Consider the following 11,601-nt stretch of genomic DNA (forward strand, 5'->3'; position numbering starts at 1 on the left):
TACAGTACGTTTTCAGTTTGTTTTCATAGGCTACCTAGCTAAAAACTATTTGCTAGCCTATCTTCCTTGCACGGGCAAAAATTAACCAGATAAGTTAGCTAGCTAGTTAACGTGAGTCTGCTATGCTATATATTGAATTTCAATCGTTTCAGGCCAGTGGAACAATATATGAATTTATGGTTAGCTCAGAATCACCGTCATAATCATTGGCCTGTACAGAGAATTAAGTCAAAACCACATCTCCCACTATGGCTTACGAAAGGGCCGATTTAGCATGCCATCTACTGCAGGACATCAACACAAGCAGACCAGAAACAGACACTTTGTCTCAATGATTGGCGTGACCCCAAATCCAAACGGGTCTTTTTCCACACCGCCAGGACAACCCACAGTTGAGCTCAGCGAAACGATGATTAGCTGCTTTTTTAATAATTATTATATCAATTGAAGCCAAATACTTGCTGGCATCAATCACTAAATTTCTACAGCAGGTCATACTGTTTAGATCCAGACAGCATCAGATACATGGGCCACACATTGAGACAGAGGGGCGCTGTTTCCCTCTCGCGGATGATTTCTCCGGTGAGATTCAGCCACTTGCGAATTGACAGAAAATTATGAAAACACAGACGAAAGAGAAATGTTTAATTTACACAATTTATTTTATTGGTCAAATATTTAGGGAAGCATGGCTTCCCTTGGTATCGATGAATACATGCCACAGGACAAGACAGCCCTTTCAAAAATGTTTTATTTTGTTTCAAAGTAATCACTTATATAAATCTCTAGAGAAAACAATGTGTAAAATGAACCTACTATCAAAACAAAGTCGATCGAGCCAGTCTCTGGCATTTCCGGTGAGCCCCCAAACTGTCAAAGACCTTGAAATGCATTCAAACCAGAGTGAAATCCCAGAAGGTCAAATGTCCAAGCAATATCTACCCTCTTCTCCCCATGGTATAAGTTCATAAAGGCACAGACAAAACTTTCTTAAACTCCATTACAATCCTGACCACCTGAGCCCTCTAGGCGATACGGCAAGACCAGTTAACAAGAGGTGATGAGCAGTGCCAATGCAGATGCTCCAAACACCCAGGATTCAGCTGCCCAGACTGGGGAACATCTCTGTAAGGGTGCCCTGCTTACTGCCCCTCTTCAGTGGCCTGGAGGTTGAGGCAGCAGCGCTGGAGATGGTGGAGCTCCTTTCCCCCATATTGGTGGTAGATGAGGGCCCAGACAGCCACCTCCGTGAGCGCCCCCTGCTGGCCCTGCTACGACCACTACCCTCTGTGCTGGAGTCAGGTTTCTGGCGGAGCTGGTACTGGTCACTGGAGCCCTTACTGCGGTCTACTGTGCGGTCGGCCTCCTCGCGGTTCAGCTGCCTCTGCAGCTGGAAAGCCATCTGCCGGTCCTCCTGCTCCTGTTGCATGCGCCTGAAGAGCGCCTCCTCTCTCTGGGCCAGCTCCTGGAGCAGCAGGGCCTTCTCCCCTAGGCCTACCTCTCCTCTATCTGCAGCATGGAGAGATGAGGATGAAGGACAGAGCCACTTACTGACCACGTCTGCTTTCCCTTCGTTTGGCTCGTCAATGTCACAACTCTTCCTCTTGGCCGAGGTCACTCCTCTCTTCGGGGTGCCGTGGAGGGGTGTGCGTGCCAGCGAAGATCCTGAGGGGACGGTCAGATGGTACACCGTACTCTCTGATGATGTTGAGGCCTCACACGGCGTGCGGTAGCTCTCTGGGTAGAATTCTAGCAAGGGCATGGTTTGCTCTGCTGGCTCTTTGGAAGACCAAGGCTTACTCCCCGAGTGCAAGATGTTCTCCTTCAAATCGGACACAAAAGTAAACAGAAGTTAAAGATAAAATATTAAAGTTTAGTTGCTAACTGTTTGTTACATTTTGCATCAAGTGTTGGCTGAGATAATATGGAATTCCCCCCTCATAAAACCACAAATACCCATAATTTTTGTCAAACAATATTTGCTTTTGTTCTCATGGGTGTGGGTAAGGTTATGCCCCTCAGTCAAGTTAGGTAATATATGTCCATTTATGGGACCCCTTTTGGCTCAAGAGCATGGCCAAAGGCAAAAGTCTGTAGGCTCTTTCGGTACATAATGTTTATCAGTCACATGTTAGCTGTATGTGGATTCAGAGAGAAGAGCATGTTATTTTTTAAATAGTAAATTCTGATTGCATGAGCGTTTTGGAGACTGACAGAGACCCACCTTGTTAGCCATAAAGCTGGAGGTGGGACTAGTCTCTGAGTTGCTGTTGTGTCTTTGTGGAATAGGGGACAAGAACCTGGAAACAAAATAAATTGTCAGAACACTCCCATATAATATATTTAATTAAGTCACTTATCCAGAGCAATAAACAATAAGTGCATTCAAAAGGAAGTAGAACCACATATCACAAACAAGTTATTTATCTGCCTATTTGTGCCATCAGCACACCTTACAAGGTTTCCATTTTTGTTTGCATTTTGATTCTCTATTCTGCTCTCAGAAGTGTGCACTTATTCACTCCCACCTAATGGATTTACAAGCATTAGATTGGTAGGAGCTCCAACCATTTTCCTTACACCACCAATATTTTTAAAACACGAGGAAATGAGTGCACACTTCTGGGAGAAGAGAGAATTGGACCACAGCGTAAGTCTGATCACGTAAGGGGACTCACTTCTCTATATCCCCAGCGTTGGTGTTCCGTTTCTTTATTGCTGGGGTGATGTCGTTCGTCCGCATGATCTTCTGTGATTCAGAGATAGGTATTGGATTCTGAAGAGAACATTAAAAAAAAAAGTCTGATAGTGATTCATTCCCAATACATAGTGCCACTAGGGCTAACTCCAATTAATCAACTGGTCAATTGTTTGGTCAATAGGCTGTCGGTAGACCGAGATGTACAGTGCATTTGGAAAGTATTCAGACCCCTTCTCCACATTTTGTTACGTTACAGCCTTATTCCAAGATGGATTAAATTAATTTTAAAAATCCTCACCAATCTACACAATACCCCATAATGACATAGCGAAAACAGGTATTGCAAAAACAGAAATACATTAGTTACATAAGTATTCAGATCCTTTGCTATGAGACTCGAAATTGAGCTCAGGTGCATCCTGTTTCCATTGATCATCCTTGAGATGTTTCTACAACTTGAGAGGAGTCCAACTGTGGTAAATTCAATTGATTAGACATGATTTGGAAAGGCACACACACCTGTCTTTATAAAGGTCCCACAGTTGACAGTGCATGTTAGAGCAAAAACCAAGCCATGTGTTCAAAGGAATTGTCCGTAGAGCTCCGTGACAGAATTGTGTCGAGGCACAGATCTGGCGAAGGGTACAAAATATTTCTGCAGCATTGAAGGCCCTCAAGAAAACAGTGGCCTCCATCATTCTTAAAATGGAAGAAGTTTGGAACCCTTCTACAGCTGGCCGCTCGGCCAAACTGGACAATCGGGGGAGAAGGGTCAGGGAGGTGACCAAGAACCCGATGGTCACTCTGACAGAGCTCCAGTTCCTCTGCGGAAATGGGAGAACCTTCCAGAAGGACAAGATTCACTCGGCTGATGACACCAAGATTGAACTCTTTGGCCTGAATGCCAAGCGTCACTTCTGGGTGAAACCTGGTACCATCCCTACAATGAAGCATTGTGGTAGTAACATCATACTGTGAGGATGCGTTTCGGCGGCAGGGACTGGGAGACTAGTCAGGGTCGAGGGAAAGATGAACAGAGCAAAGTACAGAGTTCCTTGATGAAAACCAGCTCCAGAGTGCTCAGGACCTCAGACTGGGGGCGAAGGTTCACCTTCCAAAAGGACAACGACCCTAAGCACACAGCGAAGATAGGAGTGGCTTCGGGACAAGTCTCAATGTCCTTGAGTGGCCCAGCCAAGGCCGGGACTTGAACCCGATCAAACATCCCTGGAGAGACCTGAAAATAGCTGTGCAGCAACGTTCCACATCCAACCTGACAGAGCTTGATAGGATCTGCAGAGAATGGGAGAAACTCCCCAAATACAGGTGTGCCAAGCTTGTAGCGTCATACCCACGAAGTCTCAAGGCTGTAATCGCTGCCAAAGGTGCTACAACAAAGTACTGAGTAAAGGGTCTTAATATTTCTGTAAAGATTCTGCCCTCTTTTTTTATTTAAAAAAAAATATATGAAGTCCTTTTTCTGCTTCATCATTATGGGGTATTGTGTGTAGATTGATGAGGGAAAAAACTAACTTAATCCATTTTAGAATAAGGCGGTAACATAAAATGTGGGAAAAGTCAAGGCGTCTGAATACTTTCTGAATGCACTGTATGTGCCCATCTCAGTGAACTAATCCATTGCGGAGGCCTAGATTAGAAGCCAATTCAAGCTTGATGGGCTATTTGACCAAGGAAAGTGATGGAGTATTGTGTCAGATGACCTGGCTTCCACAATCACACGGCCTCAACCCAATTTTGGATGAGTTGGACCGCAGAGTGAAGGAAAAGCAGCCAACAAGTGCTCAGCATTTGTGGGAACTCCTTCAAGACTGTTGGAAAAGCATTCCAGTTGAAGCTGGTTGAGAGAATGCCAAGAATGTGCAAAGCTGTCAAGGAAAAGGGGTGCTACTTTGAAGAATCCAAAATATATTTTGATAAGTTTAACACTGAGTTATTACATGATTCTGTGTCTGTTATTTCATAGTTGTGATGTCTTCACTATTATTCTACAATGTAGAAAATAGTAAAAATAAAGAAAAAAAACTCTTGAATGAGTAGTTGTCCAAACTTTTGACTGGTACTGTACATCACCAGTAGTGCATTTACCGTTAATTCCTGTCATTTCCAATCTAATCTGTTTGTTTGGTTATGGTTATTTCTGTTAATGCATTCCATTTATTATTATCATTATTCCAGTCTTACTGTTGTCATTGTCGGAGAGGACACAATGTTTGCAGAGCACACTTCTGAGAAATAAGTTTAGGATTATTTCATTCCATTTACGTGTTTTGTCAAATCAATTTAGTCGTGGTCTTTTGGTTGGAGCGCTCCTGTCAATGTTGAATTAGGACGCGCACCTGATTACCCATAGGAGTATATAGGCCTATAGGGTACCTGGCCTGCGTGCAAATGTAGGGATATAATGCAGGCATACACATCTGATAATATTTCTGATTGGCTTAAAACACCACCACTAATGAGCTGTGGAGCTTCTCATAGTAAATATTTTCTCCATCTCAAACAGCAAGCAAATTAAATTATATTTTTTACATTGTTGAGAATGACAATAGTTCCTTAATGCGTTAGAAAAATATTTCCAGCTCTCCCTTTTGATAACCACTCAGCTTGAAAGGAAAAAATGTCATGCTCTGATCCAGTGGAAACGTTAAAAAAAAGGCCTACTTGATTACTTCTTATCAGTGTTCGACTTGGACTGAATTAGGTTCCGGTTCTCATTTTTGGTGCTGGTACTGTTTCTATTTAGGTGCAGGAGCTCCACAATACTTTTCAGGTAATATTCTATTAGAGGAACAGAAGCTCAAGCTGCAGACAATTTGAGGTGCCGGTACTCGTCTCTGGTGAGCTCCTGCCTAAGTCAAGCACTGTTTCTTATCCCTTGTGCAAACCAGCTAAAGCCGTCTGTCCCGGGAAACTTTGAAGGCCCAGAATATTTCATACAATGTTGCATGTTCTCTAGCACAAGCTTGGGGCCCTGACCCAAGTTGATACAATGTTTCAAGTTCTTTGCAGACAAGGCAATGTGATTTATAGGCAAAAACATTGGGATATTTTCTACCTACCTGCACAATCTTTTTATTTGTTGGATTAGTCTATTTTTACATAGTTGGCAATAGAAGTTACTTTTTAAGTTTGTATCATTTTCATAGATAGAACTTTGATTAACCACATGACAATGATTGACATATGAAAACACTATGAAACTGAAACGCAGATCGGTAGAAATGGGCACTCTACATGAGAAAGGTTGTAAACTTCTCATGTAGCCTATTACAGGCAACTTCAGGAGAGTACTGGTAGAATCTTCAACAGCCAGCAGGAGGAGAATGGTTTTAAGGTTTTTTCTTTTGGTTATCTAAATCTCTGGCTCCCTTGAGTCAGTTGTGTCTTATTTCATCAAAGAATAAGTTAATGCTCTGTCACAGCCGGCCACGACCGGGAGACCCATGGGGCAGCGCACAATTGGCCCAGCATCGTCCGGGTTAGGGGAGGGTTTGGCAGGCAGGGATGTCCTTGTCCCATCGAGCACTAGCGACTCCTGTGGTGGGTCGGGCGCAGTGCACACTGACACGGTAGCCAGGTGCACTGTGTTTCCTACGACACATTAAGTGGGCAGTGTGTCAAGAAGCAGTGCGGCTTGGTCCGGTTTCGGAGGACGCACGGCCCTCGACCTTCGCGTCTCCTGAGTCCATACGGGAGTTGCAGCGATGAGACAAGACTAACTACCAATTGGATACCACGAAATTGGGGAGACACTGGGGTAAACAAATAAATAAAAATTGTAATTTAAAGAATCAGACAAGCTCATTGCATATAGTTTATTATATTAAAACACATAGGGTGTGTCTATATGGGAAAATATTTTTTCAATTACGACCAATTGATCAGTAGAAAGAAGACGAATTTTGTTCGACCAAGATTTTCTTTAGTCGGGACAGCCTTATGTATTAAGGTATTTTCTTATTTTAAAAGAGCAAATCAACTACCTTACCAGGATATATTTAAGACAAGAGGACATTGAGGGACATTACAGGTTTGCAAATACATTTTTTTAGCAAGTTGTACAGTACAAGCAAGTTGATAATTTTCCTTGTACCACTGACTAGGTATCCCCCTTTCCCCAATGTAAGAGAGAAGCCCCGTGTGAGGTGCATATACCGGGAGTTATGCTTACTGATTTTATTGTTGAATTGATGGATGTATATTGATCTGTAACCAGTGTTGGGGTCGTTACAAAAAACAAAATGACCTATTACTTCTTTCAACAGTAAGAAATTACTTCACTTACTACTCCCTGGAAAAAGTAATTAGTTACACTACTCGTTATATTACTTTTGCATAGGGTGGGCCCAGATTAAGGTTTTATTGCCGACGTTACAGTGGCTATATCGGTCCGCCAATAAAGGACTAGTAAAGGCCCAGTGCACTACCTCAGTGATTTAAAAATATATGTTTCTTCATCAAAACAAATATTTTATTATTAAGATTTTTCAGGGGGTGCTACCCCTACCTCACGTGTTTTTCTTCATATTGTGCAAACAGGGGGAATACTAATCACAAATATTTATTTGGATAAATAACTAATAGGAAAGGAATTATAACAAAAGTAACAACCTATTTTTGATCAGTAAATGTAATATTATTCCTCAAATTGGTACAGTACTGTTATATTACTCATTACCACCAAAAATTATAATTACTGTACTGTGTTGCCCCAATACTGTTCGTAACCAAATGCATTTCAAAAGTTGGAACTATGCTGTTTTTCGGACATTTTGTTCCGTTATTGGTTTCAGATTTCGCCCATGTCACCGACCTGAAAAGCTAATGCAAGCTTTTAAGATTAGAACACTAATTGCACTTTCCCAACCTGTAAACCTGATCTGCTACTATACAGACCCAATCAATTGAATTGATACAGTATTGCCATTTGCCCTTTTGCCAGCAATAAACTTTATGTTCTTATGAAAAAGTGAACGTGGTCTGTGTGGCTCTAAAAATGAGGGAGAACTTGAGTATGTAATCTGATATTACAGACTATTAAACCCACCAGCTCCTGGCTGAGCAGTCTGGCCAGCTTGCTGTCATTCTCCAGCTGCGTCTCCTCGTGCCGCCTCCTCTCCAGGCGCTCCTCCTCGTCTGCGAGGAGGCACTGGATGTACTCCTCACTTGCTTTCCTCTCTGCCTCCTCCAGGGCACGCTTCTCCTCTAATATCTGGAAAAGGGTCAGAGGTCATGTCAAGTGTATTCTGTGTGACTGAAGAGTATAGTAAAATGTAAACTTGCGTTATAACTTGGGGCCAGAGTTTTCCATGAGGCCACAATCAGACCAGAAAGAACTGTAGAACCTAGGTCCATACCTATGGCCCAGAATTTTTCCTGGTCACGTTACATGGTCAGGAAAAACTCAGGACTCGAGGTATAGTGTACCCTGAGAATTCACCTTGCTGATTTGATCCTCATATTCTCTCCGTACCTCTCCAGGCAGACTGACTTTGGGTCCGGGGACCAATACTGGAGGCAGAGGGAAACGGCAGGTAAACAAACAGAGAAACGGCAGGTCAACCGACCTCGCATTCCCCACCCAACAGTGAGAAGAAATAGGTTTGTCTGATTCCAAGGTGCCGTGTGGACCCGTAATTACCTCAAAGCATACCCAACCCAGCTGTACTAAAGGACACAAGCCATTTGGAAGTCACTCATTGTTAAATGAAAAACACTGTCAGTCACTTAACTGTTTTCATCCTCCTCCTCCTGTCCACTGAGCCTGCGTTGGCACTGCATGGGGAACGCAGCCTGCACCCGCTGCCACAGCTCATCATTGACCAGCGTCTTGTTCCTGCCATTGAGTCGTGCCCATGTGGACACCCGCTTGCGACACAGCGGGCAGCACAGATTGGCCTTGTCCACCGTCTCCAGGAAGCAAGGCTTGCAGAAGGTATGGCTGCACGGCAACGTCACCGGCTCCAGGAAGATCTCCAGGCACACAGGGCAGAGGCAGTCGGCTCGGGACAACCCCTCCGTGCCTCCCCCCTCTGGCGCGGCCATCTCTATTTCAGACACTGGCGGCATCCCTCCGCTTGTATTTCTGTGGATGCCTCCTTCTGTAGTTGTGCCAAGTCCAAATGCACACCAGTGGTTCTGTGGTCCCTGTGTTGTTTCAGTGGCTAATTCTTTGTGGGAGGAACAGTAAAAGTAATCAAGCAGTAGCCACATTAGCTTGCTAAAATCATTTACTGACATATAACTAGGTAATTATGTAACTAGGTAATTATCTAGCTAGCAAAATAGAGTATGCTCAGACAAACCATAACTAAAGGATTTAACTGGTTAGGTAAGCTTAGCTATATAAATGACTACCTAATACAATTGAGAGAACTAACTAGCTAACGTTAGCTAGCCAGCCAACTAACGTTCGGAACTAAAGCCAAGGTAGCCAGTTTTGTATCAGCGCAAACGTTAAACATCAAGCACGAACAACGGAGTTGAGAATTGTTGGCTATCAAAAAACAAGTTATATTACAAACTCTGATAGAATTTAGAAATGAATAGCTTTTTAATGTCTGTACATTGACATATACTTACAAGAGTTGTGTTTGCTGCCCCAGAAAAACATAAGTGTAGCGCTAGAAATACCGGGAAAATCATCCGCGTTTCGTCAGCAGCACTAAGTACTTCCGTTTCTCAGATTTAAAAATAAATAAAAATAAAAGTCCCCCACGTAATAGTAGAAAAGTGTATAAATAAATAAATAACCTGTATCTATTCATGAGACATGAAAAAAATAGTCTAACGATGATTCATATTTGAGTGACATTTGTATTAAATGTGGGTTTTACATTTAACATTTACATTTACATTTACATTTAAGTCATTTAGCAGACGCTCTTATCCAGAGCGACTTACAAATTGGTCCATTCACCTTATGATATCCAGTGGAACAACCACTTTACAATAGTGCATCTAACTCTTTTAAGGGGGGGGGGGGGGGGGGGGGTTAGAAGGATTACTTTATCCTATCCTAGGTATTCCTTAAAGAGGTGGGGTTTCAGGTGTCTCCGGAAGGTGGTGATTGACTCCGCTGACCTGGCGTCGTGAGGGAGTTTGTTCCACCATTGGGGTGCCAGAGCAGCGAACAGTTTTGACTGGGCTGAGCGGGAACTGTACTTCCTCAGAGGTAGGGAGGCGAGCAGGCCAGAGGTGGATGAACGCAGTGCCCTTGCTTGGGTGTAGGGCCTGATCAGAGCCTGAAGGTACGGAGGTGCCGTTCCCCTCACAGCTCCGTAGGCAAGCACCATGGTCTTGTAGCGGATGCGAGCTTCAACTGGAAGCCAGTGGAGAGAGCGAAGGAGCGGGGTGACGTGAGAGAACTTGGGAAAGTTGAACACCAGACGGGCTGCGGCATTCTGAATGAGTTGTAGGGGTTTAATGGCACAGGCAGGGAGCCCAGCCAACAGCGAGTTGCAGTAATCCAGACGGGAGATGACAAGTGCCTGGATTAGGACCTGCGCCGCTTCCTGCGTGAGGCAGGGTCGTACTCTGCGAATGTTGTAGAGCATGAACCTACAGGAACGGGTCACCGCCTTGATGTTAGTTGAGAACGACAGGGTGTTGTCCAGGATCACGCCAAGGTTCTTAGCACTCTGGGAGGAGGACACAATGGAGTTGTCAACCGTGATGGCGAGATCATGGAACGGGCAGTCCTTCCCCGGGAGGAAGAGCAGCTCCGTCTTGCCGAGGTTCAGCTTGAGGTGGTGATCCGTCATCCACACTGATATGTCTGCCAGACATGCAGAGATGCGATTCACCACCTGGTTATCAGAGGGGGGAAAGGAGAAGATTAATTGTGTGTCGTCTGCATAGCAATGATAGGAGAGACCATGTGAGGATATGACAGAGCCAAGTGACTTGGTGTATAGCGAGAATAGGAGAGGGCCTAGAACAGAGCCCTGGGGGACACCAGTGGTGAGAGCACGTGGTGCGGAGACAGATTCTCGCCACGCCACCTGGTAGGAGCGACCTGTCAGGTAGGACGCAATCCAAGCGTGGGCCGCGCCGGAGATGCCCAGCTCGGAGAGGGTGGAGAGGAGGATCTGATGGTTCACAGTATCAAAGGCAGCCGATAGGTCTAGAAGGATGAGAGCAGAGGAGAGAGAGTTAGCTTTAGCAGTGCGGAGCGCCTCCGTGACACAGAGAAGAGCAGTCTCAGTTGAATGACTAGTCTTGAAACCTGACTGATTTGGATCAAGAAGGTCATTCTGAGAGAGATAGCAGGAGAGCTGGCCAAGGACGGCACGTTCAAGAGTTTTGGAGAGAAAAGAAAGAAGGGATACTGGTCTGTAGTTGTTGACATCGGAGGGATCGAGTGTAGGTTTTTTCAGAAGGGGTGCAACTCTCGCTCTCTTGAAGACGGAAGGGACGTAGCCAGCGGTCAAGGATGAGTTGATGAACGAGATGAGGTAAGGGAGAAGGTCTCCGGAAATGGTCTGGAGAAGAGAGGAGGGGATAGGGTCAAGCGGGCAGGTTGTTGGGCGGCCGGCCGTCACAAGACGCGAGATTTCATCTGGAGAGAGAGGGGAGAAAGAGGTCAAAGCACAGGGTAGGGCAGTGTGAGCAGAACCAGCGGTGTCGTTTGACTTAGCAAACGAGGATCGGATGTCGTCGACCTTCTTTTCAAAATGGTTGACGAAGTCATCAGCAGAGAGGGAGGAGGGGGGAGGAGGGGGAGGAGGATTCAGGAGGGAGGAGAAGGTGGCAAAGAGCTTCCTAGGGTTAGAGGCAGATGCTTGGAATTTAGAGTGGTAGAAATTGGCTTTAGCAGCAGAGACAGAAGAGGAGAATGTAGAGAGGAGGGAGTGAAAGGATGCCAGGTCCGCAGGGAG

At 44.8% G+C, this 11,601-nt stretch overlaps 1 protein-coding gene across 1 annotated transcript; it reads right to left on the reverse strand.

The window, feature by feature from the left end:
• Positions 1 to 643: 643 nt before the first annotated feature.
• On the reverse strand, positions 644 to 9,384 carry rnf168 (ring finger protein 168). Its single transcript, XM_055879372.1, has 7 exons — positions 9,305 to 9,384; positions 8,455 to 8,892; positions 8,163 to 8,233; positions 7,770 to 7,934; positions 2,679 to 2,776; positions 2,225 to 2,300; positions 644 to 1,822 (listed from the first exon to the last, which is right to left on the reverse strand). Exons 2-7 carry the CDS (start codon positions 8,789 to 8,791, stop codon positions 1,100 to 1,102), a joined length of 1,470 nt encoding a protein of 489 aa, XP_055735347.1. The 5' UTR covers positions 8,792 to 8,892; positions 9,305 to 9,384; the 3' UTR covers positions 644 to 1,099.
• Positions 9,385 to 11,601: the final 2,217 nt, after the last annotated feature.

This window comes from Salvelinus fontinalis, chromosome 24, assembly GCF_029448725.1.
Source record: "Salvelinus fontinalis isolate EN_2023a chromosome 24, ASM2944872v1, whole genome shotgun sequence".
Taxonomy (NCBI): Eukaryota; Metazoa; Chordata; class Actinopteri; order Salmoniformes; family Salmonidae; genus Salvelinus; species Salvelinus fontinalis.